Below are 17,656 nucleotides of genomic sequence, written 5' to 3' on the forward strand. Positions count from 1 at the left end.
AGGAACAAGCTACTGGGTACTATGGTGGAGACAGAACTGAACTCTGTATATAAACACTGCAGAGTTTTTCTTCATGTGGAACATCACCATCACAGTGCTCTGCTAACCAGCTTGAAAATTCCACAAGTCCACAAATAAGAGTTAACAATAGTCCTCTCATCTGCAGCTGTCTCATTCATTACCACCTTTTTATTTGTTTTTGAGGCAGGTTTTCTCTATTTAATGGATCCCTGGCTATCCTGGAATTTGTTCTATAGACCAGGATGGCCTCGAACTTAGAGATCCGCCTGCCTCTGCTGACAGTGCTGGGAATAAAGGAATTTGGGGCCTAGCCTTGTTAATCCCTTTTACCTGCAGTTGTTTCATTCATTAACCGCAAGCAATTGAGACCAGCAATCTGTGTGGCATCCATCACTGACCGTCGTTCTGCATCAGTGTAGAAACTAGGAACCTATAAAAGAAGCACTCTCTTTACAAAGGCCTGCAAAAAGCTGACATCTAGAAATTAGATTAAGAAATTATTTCCTCAGGCTAATTTTTAAGGTGCACACTTGTAATCCCAGCATGTTTAAAGGTAGCCTGAGATAAACAGACACAAGCTCAAAAAAAATTTTTTTAAATAACTGGTGGAAATTTTTCCTTAACCAATTAAGAACAGCTGACTGTACTACTTAGCAGTATAGCTGTGCTGACCGCCTGCTGTTCTAAAGTCCAGAATGCTGTACACGTTCATGCTGGGTAGAATACCAAACCCCACCATCGGATCTCTAGACTTGGGCCACATTTTGTGAATGGAAAATGTGTCATCTATGTTCCCACACCTTATGCTGAAGGAATGAAGCACACCTGTGCCAACAAGCCTTCACAAGCTGCTTCATTACATTTCCCTTGTAGGCTGCAGTATCCTTTCACTGCAACAAAAGAATTCTCCCACCACACTGGTCAAACTCAGTGAGGTCTCAAGGACTTCTAAGCAACAATTAAAAAACTTTCTTTTAAAACTCAAGTCCCGGGGTTGGGGATTTAGCTCAGTGGTAGAGCGCTTGCCTAGCAAGCGCAAGGCCCTAGGTTCGGTCCCCAGCTCCGAAAAAATTAAAAAAAAAAAAAAAAAAAAACTCCCAAGTCCCTCAAAATGGAAAAAAAAATGTACATATCCCACTACTTCATTAAAATGTTAGCATTACTCAAAGTAAAAGACACTAAGACAAAGAAAAAAGGTCAAGACTGGGAGACCAATGGAGAGCTGTATCTATCTATAACTATACCTCAGCCACTAAACCTTCCTAATGTTATGACCCTTTAACACAGTTCTTCATGTTGTGATGACCCCCAACCATAAAATTATTTTTGTTGTTACCTCTTAACTATAACCTTGCTCCTGTTATGAATCATAATGTAAATAACTATTTGGTATGAAGGTTATCTGACATGCAACCCCCAAAAGGATCATGACCCACATGTGGAGAATCACTTCACCTGGGCTAACAACCTTTGTATTCTGCTAGTTGCCAGAATGTGGTCCACAACTATGACCCAATTATTATCTGTATCAGTACCAATTTCCTGGATGACCAAGGAATCTGCAGTGAAAAAGGCACCCTGCTTTGCTAATTAATGTACCAATTAAGATGAAAAGGCCGAAGAACTAAAACATCAGTGTAGTGGATAGTTTTATGTCAACTTGGCACACACAAGTCATCTGAGAGTAGGGAGCATGAACTAAGGAAATGCCGCCCTCCGTAAGACGGAAAGCCTGGAAGGCATTCTCTTAATCAGTGACAGCTGGAAGAGCCTGTCCACAGTGGACGGAGCTGTCCCTCAGTCAGTTACTGGGCTCTGTAACAAAGCAGGCAGAATCAGCCATGAGGAGCGAGGCAGTCAGCAGCTCTTCTGTGGCCTGGACAATCAGCTCCTACCTCCAGGTTCTTTCCAAGCTCAGTTCCTATCCTGACTTCCTTCACTGGTCAGCAGTGAGTTGCTTTTGATAACCCTAACCAGGACAATCAGATAACAATGGCAAGATGAGGGCATTACATGGCAAAGGCACTGAAACCCATACACTCTCGACCCGCCATATCACACCCTACTACAATCACAACAAGGACACACAGAAAACTAAAAGATGTGCGTGACTGTTTTCTAGTACTAGATACAGGCAGGAAGGAAAAAAGATGGAGGCAGACATCTAACATTCAACTCATTCAGTCAAGTAGAGTAGCTACCCTGTCCCTAAGCACTACACTAGGTACTGAAAAATCTTAGGAGGATTTCAAATGAGGCTTGAAGGACAAGATTTTAAATAGGTATAACAGTGGAGTCCTGAGAAAAATGTAGTATGAGGTTGGGGAGCTGGCTCAGATTGGGTGAGTGGGCAGGGTGGTGGTGATCTTCTTCCTTCCAGCCAGGCAAGCTGAGCCATGCCTGGAATCCAGCACAGGCAGGAGGCACAGTGAGAAGGATGTCAACCAAGTGCACGACCAAGGTGGTCTACACAGCAAGCTCTGAGGCCAGCCCACACTACACAGTGAGAGCCTGTCTCCAAAACTAGAAAAGAAAGAAAACCAGAAAAAAGAAAACCAAAGAAAATGAAGACTAGATTTCTGAGCATGGTATCATACTAGAATCCCAAACATGGGAGATAGAAGCAAAAACATTACTGGGCATCCTGGACTACACAGCAAGACTCTGTCTCAAAAAATTTTACTTCTCAAAATTACCACTACAACACAGCACAGTAACAATTCGTAGTAAAAACAATTTTCCTTTCTCTGGTTCTTAAGACAGCTCCCTAAAACCAGAGCCAAACTCACCGAAACAACACAGTCTACAACAGGCTTCTTAAGAACACTTTCTGCTGTCTCCTTCAGTTTTGACAAGAGCATGGCAGTCACTTGTTCAGTGGTAAAATTCCTCTCTTCTTCCATATATGTAACCTGCAGGAAGACAAAAGGATCCAATTTTAGTCCACTTCATGTCCTAGTCAGAGGAACAGTGCCTCAAGAAGGAACTAGAGAATTGTTATCTTTACAAATATTACTTTCAAAATCACTTCTTTTGCTTAATATACATGACACTCAGTGAGAGACAACCTAAAGCAAACCTGGAGGCAATCACCTGATCCAAAAAAGCAAATCATCCTGCCGTGCCGTAAGACTGACGGTTAGCAGGACTGCCTTGCCACCAGAAGATGGGTGGACTGCGCACTGAGTTTACACTGTTCCCTTTCCCAACCAGGCCACAAGTGGTTTTGGGCTCATTATGCTCCAGAACCCACACAGTCACAATAAATGCTTATTGTGTTAAAGAATAAATGATGACCAGGTTTCAGGAAATGCTTCATGAAAAAGCTCTGCCCACCCAGCAGTTAACATCCAGACTGCGCAACCGTCTCCTCCAATCCTCAGTCAGTGGACAAGCAGACCCTTGGTCACTTTACCTGACAGAGGCAGGGACAGACTCCCCTCACCGAGTCTCTTTATAACCTGCCCCATCTACTGACTTTCTACTTGGCTTTTAGTCAGTCCCTGTGACTTTTGTCTACACAACAGACCAGTTCCCCCAGATCTTTTTCCTTTTTCTACAAAGCTGTCCGGATTCCTGACTAACAGGTCCCCATTTCCTCGTAACACCTTTTCCACTTTCCCTCTGCTGCATCAGAGCCTTTTCCCTCAGTGAACCATTCAAACTCTTCTGAGATTACTGCCAGTCACCTTACATAAACCTAGTCGTCACTTTTAAATTGCATCTATTCAAGAGGGTGGGTGTGTGCTACAGTATGTACAGAGTGGTGACAGGGGGAACAACTTTCAGGATGTAGTTCACAAACATTGAGTCTTGGTGACAAGCACCTTTACTCACTAAGCCAGAAGGTAATCAATCAATCTTTAGGAAAACACCTTTTGCTCCCAGTATCAATTCTCAGAAGTAACGCCATTCTGCTTCCCGCTATCTGTCAGGTGATCTTTTTGAATCTGGACCTCATAAATTGTTCTACTACTAAGTTCTATTCCCAGTCTCATTTGAATCTCAATTAGGAGTCTCAGGACTCTTCTTTCTACAACTGCTCTGGTCTTAAATACCACACCCAGCTGAGGATAGTGGCTAACACCTGTAATCTCAGCACTCAGGAAGCCAAGGCAGGTGAATTCAAGGCTATCCTAGGCTACAGAATAAGACCTTGTCTCAAAAAACGAAACCATAACACATGAAATACCACTCTTATGCTTACTTGCCTACTGTAGAAGACACAGGTCTATTACCCCAGCCCATATCCTAACCTGTTAGTATGATGGGGTCACTACTGATCCACAGAGATTCTTCTGTAACTGTTCCCTAGAATAGAATATCTGTTTGCAGCTTCAGTCCTGCTGACATGACTATAGCAATGAGACTGGCTAATAACTTAAAGTTACTCTTTGGCCTGCTCTTCTACAAGTTATCAATAGTATCACCTCGGAAAGGCGGCACTCTCTGTGAACGATACCAATAGAAGTGACAGAGTTAATGTCACTCCCCATGTTTCCATGCAGAGGAACAACACCAACAATAGCTCGTAAACCATCACTATCATTCAAAGACTATCAGCCTTAATCAGCAAGAAATGTTCTTCTTTCTCATTTTCATTATAGGGTCTGGAAAAATGGCTGAGTAGTTTAAGACCTGCTCTTCCAGAGGATGGGAGTTCAATTCCCACAACCCACACATGAGGGTTCCAAACTATAACTCCAGTCCCAGAGGATCCAGCATCCTCTTTGGAATTCCAAGAGCACAGGAATACACAGTATACTAATACACATGCAGGCAAAATACTCATTTGTGGAAAAAAAAACAAACTCACATGTGTAAGATAAAAATGTGTAAAGAGAGCATTTCCTTAAGGCTTCAGGAGAACTACACTGACCATAGTGAACTGATGAAATGGGACCTCAGTCTCTGCAGATCCTTACCTTTATGCCCGTTAATCCAGTGGGCAACTGTACAATATCATATGCAAGGTTAGATTTTTCTGCTTCCACAAATGGATCTGAGAATGCACGCCCATGAAATCTTTTAAACCCTTGAACTGTGTTCTTGGCATTGGAAATTACCTAGAAAAGAGAAATGCATAGAAAAACTATTCCATTTCCAATTTTCAACAGCCTAGGGTTAATTAGGATCCTTTTAATTTGCAAAATTCCTTCTAGGGATAAAAGCAGGGGGAAAAAAAAAAACAAAACACCAAGTTCTAGACCAACCAGGGCTATGTATGAAGGAATATACTGTCCAAAGAACACCACACGCACACAAAGCCAACAGGCTTCTAAGATATGTTTTTCCCTCAGGTGCCTGGCCTACTCCCATTTCTCATGTGTACTTTCCCTTTAATAAGCTGTCCTATTTCCCTATTCCTAACTATGTGTCTGGTAAAACTCTGCTCTGGGACGCAAGAACATGACTACTTCACTAATCTATCTAGTGTAACAATCTTACAAATGCTCAAACACAAAAAAAGGGGGTGGGGTAATAAGATGTAAGAAAAAAGTATCCTTCCAAGTTTCAATTTTCTTTAGACATTCTACCTTTCTAAATCTAGTGAAATGAGAACAAGGGACTTATGAGAGTCCCACTGGCAGGGCTAAAAACCATCTAAAGCATGTTTTTCCTCTCTATCCAAGTAAGGCCACTGCACTTACCAAAATATTGTTCCTAAACTTTTTTTTCCTTTCTTTTTTTTTTTCAGAGCTGAGGACCGAATCCAGGGACTTGCGCTTTCTAGGCAAGCGCTCTATCACTGAGCTAAATCCCCAACCCCTAAACTTTTAATATTTACAGAAAATGACTATTAGCTTCTAAAACTGCTCACAGTTTATGCTTCAAACTTTCCAGGAACAAATTCGTCAATACTTACTAATTCATAAGTCCCACTAAACAGACAGAGCATAGGGCTGAAGGTGTTAAGAAGTCAAATACATACCCAGCATATGCATCACTCTGGATTCAATTTAAAAATTTAATGGGATCTGATGCCCTCTTCTTATGTCTGAAGAAGCTGCAGTGTACTTATATATAATAAATTAAAACAAACAAACAACTAACCAAGCACCATTTTTCTTTAAGACAGAATCTCTACTCATTTATCCCAGGCTGGCCTTAAACTTGCTATGTAGCCAAAGATAAGCCTGAAGTGTTAATCCTCATTCCTCCATGTACTGGCTAGTTTTATGTCACCTTGACACAAGTTGCAGTAATGGGGAGGAATGACCTTCAATTGAGAAGGGCCCGCCCATTGTGGGTGGTGCCATCCCTGAGTTGATGGTCCTGCGTTCTATAGGAAAGCAGGCTTAGTGAGCTGTGGAGAGCAAGCCAGTAAGCCTGCCTGCAGCAGCTCCTGCTTCTAGGTTCCTGCCCTGACTTCCTTTGGTAATAAACAGAGATGGGGAAGCATAAACCCAATAAATCCTTTCTTCTCCAACTTGCTTTTTGGTCATGGTATTTTGTTGCAACAACAGAAACCCTAACCAAGACACTGCATCACAAGTGCTGGCTCTAAAACAAATTGTGCATGTTTTTGTGTAATGCTAGGGACTGAACCCAGGACTCATGTATACTACACCAAGTGAGAGCCATCCAGGCAAGAAACTTCACGTAAAGTCAATGTCGAGTTTTTTCTTCTACTCCTTCCCACTTTATTTTCTGAGAGAAGCATTTTACCCACTGAGCCATCGCCCCAACCCTAGTGGCATCTTAGGCTCATTTTAGGTCCAGCGTGCTCAAAAAAGCTACCCACACATTTGCTGCTCCAGACTGAGCTGTATTGAGGTCAAACATGCAACTCCTTAACTCTACAGATACCTCAGGCATCCAGAGTAACAGATTCTTGAGAGTTTTTGTCGCTCTGGTTACTTAGAAACAAGCAAATATATCAAGCTCCTGGTTGACAAAGAACAATGCAAGTTGTTACTAAGCTCTCCAGGTCTAGTGGCCCCTGATTAACAATAACCTTAGATGCGAAGATGAAAGGCCCAGCAGAATACTTTCAAAGAGCATTTAAAACAGCAAAAGTTAACAACTTTGCTTTTAAAAGAACTACGTGGACTGAGAGTGCTGGCACACAGTACATGAAAAGCTAAGGCAGAAAGACTGAGCTCAAGGCCAGTCTGAACTACAGAACTACAAAGAGTTCTAAGACAACCTGGGACATGTAACAGGACTCTACCTCAAAAAAAAAGAAAAAAAGAAAAAAAAAAAAGAAAAAAGAAAAACAGTAGGGACTACATCAAATGTATTATATGCTACTGCCATTTCCCACAGGTACATAAAAAGAGGGCTCTGGTACTGAGTGAAAAGAAAGACAAATCAAAGAAAGTCATTTTAGGAGGAAGACAGACAATATACCTGGCTCTTTGCTGCTGCTCCAACTGAACGATTCTTAGGACCGAAAGAAACACAAGCCCTAGAAGATAAAAACATTTAGGAATCAAACTTTATTATAATACATCTGAAACTCCAGCAGAAAGTTCTGAGTTTAGCCTAAAATCTATGTGAAAACATTTGAATTAAAATATAATCACATCATTTACCCCCTCCTTCCAACCCTTCCTACACCTTTCCCACTCTCCTTAAATTTTCGATCTTGTTTTAACTACTAAACACACATACAACACACAATATAATCTGCTGAGTCCAGGTAGTGTTGCTTGTATATGATTTGAGGTGTAAGCCATAATAAATTTTAACACCACATGACCTGTCCGTGATTTCAACATTTCTGTTTTGTAAAACTATCCATGAAATAGGCTGTCTGAGGATGAATCTTGTCATTTCAAAGCTGGAGCACAGGTCTTGATAACCACCTGTTCAAAATACTAAAGAGGTGGACAGAACAAGACCTACCACTCTAACCTTCAACATCCCATGTTCAAATTTTAGTACAAAACAATATATTCCGGCATCAGATAAAACAGTTCAATTTCGGGTTTGGGGATTTAGCTCAGTGGTAGAGCGCTTGCCTAGGAAGCGCAAGGCCCTGGGTTCGGTCCCCAGCTCCGAAAAAAAAGAACCAAAAAAAAAACCAAAAAAAACAAAAAAACAAAAAAACAGTTCAATTTCAAAATGAATAGTCTACAAAAACTTAAAACAACTCTTGGGTTGGGGATTTAGCTCAGTGGTAGAGCGCTTGCCTAGCAAGCGCAAGGCCCTGGGTTCGGTCCCCAGCTCTGGAAAAAAAAAAAAAAAAGAGTAAACAACTCTTGGGTTCAGTGGTTATACTTTGAGAGGACAAGAGTTCCATCCCAGCATTCAAATTGCAGCTCACAACCATTTTAACTCCACTTCTAGGGAACCTGTTGCCCTCTTCTGACCTCTGTAGGTACCAGGTATGCAAATGATACACAGACATACATACATTACACTCATACATATAAAATAAGCAAAAAAACTCTTGCCCTGCTTGTGTGAGGAAAGAGTAATTTATTTAGAACTATCTTCCAGACACAATAGTAGTATACTGCCAAGAAACTTCATTCCTACCTCCTAACTTTTCCAAATCGATCATACATACACTGGACTGAGTTACTTGCTTTTTAAAAATATCTTTATTATTATTATGTATACACATGTCTGCATATGATTGAGGAAGACAGGGATGTCAGATCTCCTAGAGCTGGAATTAAAGACAGTTGTGAGGTGTCAGAGTGGGTGAGCTCTAGTCCTCTGAAAGAACAGTACGTACTCTTTTTTTTTTAAACCCCACCCCCACCCCCCCTGGAGCTGGGGACCGAACCCAGGGCCTTGCGCTTGCTAGGCAAGCGCTCTACCACTGAGCTAAATCCCCAACTCCCAGTATGTACTCTTAACCACTGAGACATTATTCTAACCCCCTTTGCTGCTTCTTTTAAAAAGTTTAAACAAAAACCTGCTTGTATGTTTGAAACAAAATGCTATGTTTAAAAAGTAGGCTGCTAGAGAGTTGATGCTTTTGCTATGTACACGTGATTTGCAAGCTAACACCCTAGAACCAGGTCATACTCTCTTTATGCTCACGTCCCTCCCTTCCTTCCCAGTAACTGAATTTCTCTTATTTCCTACTTTGTTAACTGTGACTTTATTGGCTGCTTACTTCATGTATTATCCTATTTACCCTCAGAAGCATCCCAACTTACCTCCTTTATCAGAGAGAAAAGGAATATCATCAGTACAGTAAGTTGATTTCTCTAGGGTCTAAAAGTGATGGACTCAGACCATGTCTATGTACTTCTTTTTTTTTTTTAATTTCATTTATATGTAAGTACACTGTAGTTCTTCAGACACACCAGAAGAGGGCATCAGATCTCATTGTAAGCCATCATGTGGTTGTAGAGATTTGAACACAGGACCTCTGGAAGAGCAATCAGTGCTCTTAACCACTGAGCCATCTCTCCAGCCCCCTTAACTGACTTTTTTTTTTCTTTTCCGGAGCTGGGGACCGAACCCAGGGCCTTGGGCCTTGCGGTTGCTAGGCAAGTGCTCTACCACTGAGCCAAATCCTCCACCCTGAACCTTCATTTCTAATTCAACAGAATAAGGATTAAGAGTCCTGAAGGGGCCACCAAGCATGACAGCCTACATTTAATCTCCAGGCCCCATAAGGTAGAAGCGAACTGATTTGCCATAAGCTGCTATCTTCTGAGCCCCAAAGGCACACTATGGTATCTGCACATACTCATGAGCAGGCTGGAGAGACTGTGAGGCCTCAGAGGCTAAGAACCCGATATGCTCATTTAGGTGGCACAGACCTCTGCATGCTATATTGTCCCGTGTCAGATAGAACACAAACAAGCCAGAGAGCTCATGAGTTTTTCTGAGTCCTGAGCTTTTGTTTGGGCCTATATAGAAGCAGTCCCTTTTTTAACAAAGCAGGTGCCGAGCTTGGGGAAGGGGGAGGGGGAGGGGGAGGGGGAGGGGGAGGGGGAGGGGAGGGGGAGGGGAAGGAATTAGATAGAGTCGCCTAAGAACCACTTAAATGTATTATCACAAAAGCCACACTGCCCTTTAAAAAAATAGCCAAGCAACCTTATCCTACTAATCCCACTCCAAAAAGGTTGCCTGGCCTAACCCTTGGCAAACTTCCATCTTTCTAGAAATCTCCAGTTCTGACTTCTGAACTATACAGTACCACAATCCCAACATAAGACAATGTTATTTGTCTTTACGTTTCCTGCAGCCCTTTGTTCAAACTCTATCAAAAGTGCTAAGTCACAGGTGTGAGGAAGGCAAGTGTGATCAGAATACATTATATACCTGGATGAAACTGATGAAGAATAAATTAGCTGAGGGTGCAGCTCAGTGGAAGAGACCAGATACCTGAGATCACATGACATCCTGGGTTCAAGTTACGGTGGGAGGGAGGGGAAGGAGCAGTAGCCATGAATTGAAGGTGCACTGGCAATGCTGGAGTATATATGGCAGGTATTAGTCTCAGTGGGTTCTAAGGGTAGGAGATGAAGTTGGGGGGAAAGAACATAGGGAGCAAGAGTAAGGAGGAGGAAGGGGTAGATAAGTCCAAATTACATTATATATACATAAAATGTTAAAAAACCATCGCAGCGTCCACTATGAATTTGTGTTTTAGAAGTTCTGTAGCAACACCAACTACTGAGACCTGCAGCATCTCCACTCTGCTATCAATATGGGTGACGGACACAAGCATTGCCAAGCTGTTGACATTCTCCCAACAGATAATATGTATGGGCTTCATTCTAGCTAGGCAACTCCTAGTCTGAAATATGATATGGGGGAAATTACAGCATTGATCTCAATACATTGCTAAAGATCAATTTTGATGATATATTTCTTTTCTTTTTTTTTTTTTAAAGATTTACTTAGCTGTCTGTAGCTGTCTTCAGACACACCAGAAGAGGGCATCAGGTCCCATTACAGAAGGTTATGAGTCACCATGTGGTTGCTGGGATTTGAACTCAGGACCTCTAGAAGAGCAGTCAGTGCTCTCAACCATTGAGCCATCTCTCCAGCCCAATGATATACTTCTAAAGGGTTCATATCACAGACTAATAACATCATTAAAAAAAAAAAAAAACAGCCATTACACCTTCAAAAAGCCATACAGACTAGGTTTTATACAAAAAATGACAAATTGTTCACTCTGAAAACTAACTTTCCAAGCTGTCCTCTAAACCTAACCACCTATCTCTTTAAATTTATACTTGCTCTTCTTAAAAACTCACTCGAGACAAGTGCTTCATAAACAGTCAGCAAACTGCAACCCCAGAATTCAAAATCAGGACTGTTGAGGACACCAGACAGTAAGCATTTGTGCTTTTCGTTATGTGCAAGGGAGTTTGCCTGTATTTATGTCTGTGCACTTTACTATAACCAGTCAACCCTGCACAAACCCCTAGGAACAGTCACACAATAACAGCCTGACAATATTTTTCCTCCATTCCAAATTACAAACTGCTACTACAGATAACTAATTCACATTTAAGGTCAAGATCCTCTGTTCTAAACTTTAAATCCTAAAAACTACCCTTTTTCAGGCAGAAAACACTTGTTCTTTTTCAGATAAGATCCTACTAGTCAAATATTTATATGTTTTCAACAGGTTAAGATCAATGCAGAGATCTTTAAACACAGGTTCATATAATTGAGTGCAGAGAGAATTTAGTAGCACATTAAAGAAAATATTACTCTAGGGGTTGGGGATTTAGCTCAGTGATAGAGCGCTTGCCTAGGAAGCGCAAGGCCCTGGGTTCGGTCCCCAGCTCCGGAAAAAAAAAAAATATTACTCTAACTTTCTTCAACAGACTTGTCTCTTCAACTGGCTGGCCTGGTAATGCATATTCCCTTAATGAGGTTACTGGCCTTAAACTAGAACTAGAAAATAACAAAAAGTTAATTCCAAATAAGCCAAGTAACTCAGATTCTAAGCGCTGCAGCCCCTGAAGTGGATGTGGTGATACACCCCTTTACCCAAACACTCTGAGGGCAGAGGCACCCCTGTAAATTCAGGAACAGCTTGGAGCATGCTGAGTTCTGGCTATGCAGAAAAAGCATGTCTCAAAATTAAACTCTTAGTAAGTATTGCACATTTAAAGAAAAGCAGCAGGGCCAGCAAGATAGCTCAGCAGGTAGAAAAATACTATCAAACCAGAGGACTGGGTATAATAACCACAAGACTAAAAGCCAACTCCCACAGACTGTCCTCCAACATCCAAAGTACACATATACAGACACACACACATAAAATTACAGAAATAAAACGGGGGGCTAGACAGATGGCTGTGAACTGAAAGCACTCGCTGCTCTTGAAGAGGACACAGGTTTGGTTCCCAGCAACTCAGAACTGTTTATAACTCCTTATAACTCCAGTCCAGGGAATCATAAATGCATTCTGGCCTCCAAGGGCCACACATTTGGTGTACAGACATACATGTAGTCAAAACACCCATACCCATTAAAAACAGGTAAAATGTTTTAAAGAATAGTGCACAAATTTCCATGGTTTCATCTTAGTGTCACTATAATAGTTAATAGAGTATTAATCAAAAATACAAAAGGTCCAGGTATGGCAGCTGACACCTATAATATCAGTGCTTAGAAAGTTGAGGCAGGAGGATCATGAATTTGAGCCCACTCTTGCCTGGGCAACACAGCAAGACCTGTCTTCAAGGAGAGAGAGAGAAATACAAAAACAGACTACTGGCAAATATTCTGGTACTATACTATTATTGTATGCATCGAGTCAAGAAAAAAGCAGGCCAGGCCTATCAGTGTACACATATAAGCCCTACCCTCGGCAAGTACAAGTTGAACAACCAAAAGCCCAAGGAACTCAAGGTCACTCCTGGCTACACAGTTCAATACCCAGGTAACAACGTGGCAAACTCAAAAGTTGTCGTCCGCGCCTCACGCACACCATAACAAGTGTGCTCAATAAAACATGCACAATACAGAGCAAGAAATTAACATTAAGTTTAAAGCCTCAGGTATGCTCAAAAGTTGCTCAATTCTCCCCCACTGCTACCACACAAGGAGAAACCAAATACTACAGGCAATCTCCTCACTATCACCCCTCCGCTTTTCTCATATCCATTCTCACTTTCTCAGAAGTCAGTATTTGTTTTTTGAGATGGTGTCTGTGTAGCAGTAGAATTTACTCTGTAGACCAAGCTAGGCTAGTCTCAAAGTCAGATTATCTGCCTGCCTCTGCCTTAAAAGTGGTGAGATTCGGGGCTGGGGATTTAGCTCAGTGGTAGAGCGCTTACCTAGGAAGCGCAAGGCCCTGGGTTCGGTCCCCAGCTCCAAAAAAAAAAAAAGAGTGGTGGGATTCAAGACAGGCTGTCAAACACATTTCTAAAAGCTGGATCACTTTCCAATGCACCAACATGAGAAATCTTAACCATTCCAAGCTTTGCCTCAAGATGAGCCACCATTCTCAATCTGTCAAACCAAAACACTGCTTGCCTCAGGTTTTACCATTTGCTCAAATCACTCCTCCTTCAAACCCACCATGGCCTCCATGTAAACTCATGCCTACCTTCCAGGTCACAAATGACATTTAGAAGCACCCTCCAACTCCAACCCACACCCAGTTATCATCACATTCTGTACTTTTCACCTTGTTCTTCACCAGACAGTAATGGTATCTTGTGTTTAGCCTACGGCTTTTCCATGACCTTGCCCATGATGGCAAGCCTGAGTATTTTGTTGTTCATCACAGTACATCTCCAGTGCTTGACACACAGCCACAGTCACACTACATCATCTGCTAAAACAGAGATGGAAATGCCAAGATTTGGCTACTCCTCTGGTTCAAGTAAATCCCAAAGTGAAATGGAGTACACAAAAAGCTTCATCTGCCTTTACAGAATTCTATCAAACTTGGCAGTGTTAGACTAAAAATGAGGTGCATCTGTCACAGCCAAACCACTAGGATCTACACCTTTACACTTTCACCTCAGAAGAAACCTACAACACAGTCTCTGCATACTTACAAGATTTAAATCCATTCCTCCACAACCTGAAAAGACACAGCTTTCTGCTCCTTTTTAAGGCCAGCATAGAAATCTGTTTATCAAGCGCATAGTGCAAAGTATTTAAATGAAGCCAGACACGGGGTTGGGGATTTAGCTCAGTGGTAGAGCGCGCAAGCGCAAGGCCCTGGGTTCGGTCCCCAGCTCCGAGAAAAAATAAATAAATAAATAAATGAAGTCAGACACAGTGGTGCACACCTGTGTGCCAGCACTCTGAAGGCTGCAGTTCTTTAGTTCCTTCAAAGTCAGCCTAAGAGTGAGGCCTTGTCTCAAAAAAGAAACTACAGTAGGGTGTGGTGGTGCACACCTTTACTCCTAGCACTGTCCGCACTGAGTTTACAACAGCCAGACCTATGTAGATAGATCCTGCCCCCCACCCCACCAAAAAAAAACCCAGTCAGGTGATGAAGGAAAATACATTGGAAAAATAAGTCAATGTGCAAAGTACACAATCACAGGATCTACTTAATGACCTATTCAGTCTTTATGCAAATTTAACTGCCATCAGAAAACAACTCCTAAAATTTCAAATGATGAAACTCCTGGCAAAACTGCCACAGCTGCCGTCCGTCTAAGAGAGGAACAGGTTAAGGCAATCTAAAGGAAGGAGAGGGGCGGTGTTTCCCAAGCCTCAGGCTTCTTCTGCCCGACTATGTTCAATTCTAAGCAGATGAGGACCAAGAAGCCAGATTGAAATTCCTTGGAAAGATGATCTTTTACAGATAAAGTCAGGAACCAGCAGAATCATTATCAAATATATTAATGCTAAAATACCTAGAAGCAAGATTTTTAACTTTTCAAAAAACAGTACCATATACCTCTGTCAAAATACTAACCAGAGGGGCTGGGGATTTAGCTCAGTGGTAGAGTGCTTACCTAGGAAGCGCAAGGCCCTGGGTTCGGTCCCCAGCTCCGGAAAAAAAAGAACCAAAAAGGGGTTGGGGATTTAGCTCAGTGGTAGAGCGCTTACCTAGGAGGCGCAAGGCCCTGGGTTCGGTCCCCAGCTCCGGAAAAAAAAAAAAAAACTAACCAGAATACCTAGTTAAAAATGACAAATGGAGAAAGAGCTTGGCAATTGGAGGAGAGAGGGAGGGTGAAAATTGACTTTGATAATGGTACCAGAGCTTTGTGACTCCGAACTTGAAAACTGGATAACAATAGCTTAGTTGGTAGATTGCTTTGTATGCAGGAAGCCCCGAATTCAATCCCCATCGTATAAAAACTGGGTATTGTGACGGAGGAAGGATGGGTAAGACTCATTCTCAGACACAAAGTTACTTCAATACAGTCTGGGATACAGAAAAGCTGCGTGGAAGGTTGGTTAAAAGCACGAGATGAAAACAATGACCTGAGACTGTGAACCCAGAAACAAGAGAGCTTCTTCCAAAGTTTATTTAAAGAATTGGGTAGATGAGGTTGGGGATTTAGCTCAGCGGTAGAGCGCTTGCCTAGGGAGCGCAAGGCCCTGGGTTCGGTACCCAGCTCCGAAAAAAAGAAAAAAAAAAAAAAAGAATTGGGTAGATTAAAATCTTTTTTTAAGACCGGACTTTCTTTTCTGTGTAGCCCTGGCTGTCCTGGAATTGCTCTGTGAACCAGACTAGCCTCGAACTCACAGTAATCGGTCTGCCTCTGCCTACCAAGAGCCTGTGCCACCATCGCCGGACCAAAAAAAAAAAAAAAAAAAAAAAAAAAAAATTTTAACACACCTGTAATCCCAGACACTGGGAGACAGAAGTAAAAAAATAAAAATTTCAGGTCATCCTGGGCTACATATGTGGAAAAAACTACATATATTTAAAAAGTAAGACTCCCTTTTACTCCAGCAAGGTCTGGGTGAGTCATCTTTTTTGCCGATTTGTCTACACCGATCCCGTAACTTCATGTAAGTTCTAGAAGTCAAAGTGAGTCCTTGAGTCATGCATCAACAATTGTGGCAACCTTCCGGCTGGAATTCATTAGCATGAAAAACTAATGCTATTAAGGAGTAGGTGAGCAGCCTGGGTGAAGAATTACCCAACATAACTCAATATCCAAAAACGAATGGAGGGAGTTAAAACGCTATCAAGAAAAGCATCGGCTTTATTAAATCTCGTTATGTATCCTGGTCACCCCAATTGCGAGCTGCTGGGAAAAAGGGCGTGAGCCATGGGTACTCATTCTCCGCATCTTCCGGGCGCCACCCCGCCCCCACTCACGTGGGACTCAGACCGCTTCCCAGTCCCGAGACCAAAATCTGCAAGTTAACTTTTATTAAATGTTCGCGGTGTGCAGAGTTCGAACCTCTACTGGATTCAACTAGCTCAACAAGCCCTGCGCCCAGTTTCAGAGCTAACCCCCGACACCCCCCCCCCCAAAAAAAGAGGTGAGAGCGGTCCATCCTACGGTCTCAGGCCCGCCTTCCCTTTCACTTCCTACTCGTGTCCTCCGCCGATCAGACTACCGGCTCAAAGCCTTCGTTTGGACCGCGCGAAAGGCCTCGTGCCTGGCGCAGGCCCAGGCTCCGAAGCAGGTGGCAGCCGCGGGCGACCCGGCACTCGGCGGGGGTCTCCTGCGGACCCTCCACTGGAAAGCGAGGCGACCCCACCATCCAAACCCACACTTACGGCGTGCAGCGGTCGCTATACTCATTAGCGATCGTCTCAATGCCGCCGGCGCGGGCCACAGCGACATAGCAGCTCTGAAAGCCCAGGTCTATGCCCACCACCGACATGGCGCCGGCTACTGCTCGGGCTCGGGCCCAGGGCCGGCCGCCGACACTGCACACGGAACCCGACGGGGTTGGCGCGTGGAGAGGGCGCGCCGCGTGGGCTGATGGAGCACCGCGGCTGGGCGGGCGAAGCCGGACGACCGTCCACGAGGATGCTTGGGTCCTTGAAAAAGACGGGCCTCTACCGCTCAGGCCGGCTCCGGCTCCACGGCCGCAGAAGAGGCGCCGGTAGTGGGGGCGGAGAAGATCTCGAAGGCTCTCGTTGCGACAGGAGCAAGGCTGCAGCGCGAGAATTGCGCTGGAACGAAATATTCTCGCGAGATCCCAGCTCAGACGCTTTTCCTCCTGAGGCTCCTCCCGTTTGACAAAGTATTGCGTCACATCCTAGCACAGGAAACGGGAAAGGAAGTGGGCGGACGAAAGCTGTCCGACGCGAAGTTGTCAACTGAGCCTGCGCGGAGAAGCCCCTACAGCCGCGCTGAACTGTAGTGCGCCTCCCATCCAGAAGTAAGGAGAGCGGGAGTGAGACAATACTTCAGAAAGCTGCATCGAGCCCACTTCCGCCGTCCTCGTCACCGCGGAGGAACTTCCGGCAGTGACTTCGCAAGCCCTCCGCAGTTTTTATAAGGGCCCACTGTGAACTGAGTTAATTCTGCAGTTGCTAAGAGTCCTCTGTTTCAGCTTGGTTCTACGTAAAACTCAGTGTTAAAAACAAACGCTAACGAAGAAAAGAGGAATCCACTCTTCAACCTAATTCACGTCCCTAGGTCAGAGAAGAGACCTTTCAGTCATAGATGTCCCTGAGCTGGACACAAGGGTCCAGATAACATGTTCCGTGGAGTGGAAGGTCTAAGACCAGTGTCAAGTTTACTTGATGCTAATACATATATTATTATATAGAGTAGGTGGGGAGGTGGCAAAATCTCATGCAGTTTCCACG

General features: G+C 43.3%; 1 protein-coding gene across 2 annotated transcripts in view; it reads right to left on the bottom strand.

The window, feature by feature from the left end:
• Hspa4 (heat shock protein family A (Hsp70) member 4) overlaps nt 1-16,967 on the bottom strand; it is a 40,698-nt gene extending 23,731 nt beyond the window's left edge. The window contains exons 1-5 of one of the 2 annotated variants that reach the window (XM_087570042.1): nt 16,613-16,967; nt 7,375-7,432; nt 4,947-5,087; nt 2,811-2,933; nt 352-451 (exon numbers count right to left, since the gene is read on the bottom strand). In XM_087570042.1, coding sequence (XP_087426168.1) covers nt 352-451; nt 2,811-2,933; nt 4,947-5,087; nt 7,375-7,432; nt 16,613-16,719 — 529 coding nt within the window. In that variant the 5' untranslated portion in view covers nt 16,720-16,967. 2 annotated transcript variants of the gene reach the window in all.
• Nucleotides 16,968-17,656: the final 689 nt, after the last annotated feature.

The sequence above is a fragment of the Rattus norvegicus genome, chromosome 10, assembly GCF_021556685.1.
Source record: "Rattus norvegicus strain SHRSP/BbbUtx chromosome 10, alternate assembly SHRSP_T2T, whole genome shotgun sequence".
Classification (NCBI taxonomy): domain Eukaryota; kingdom Metazoa; phylum Chordata; class Mammalia; order Rodentia; family Muridae; genus Rattus; species Rattus norvegicus.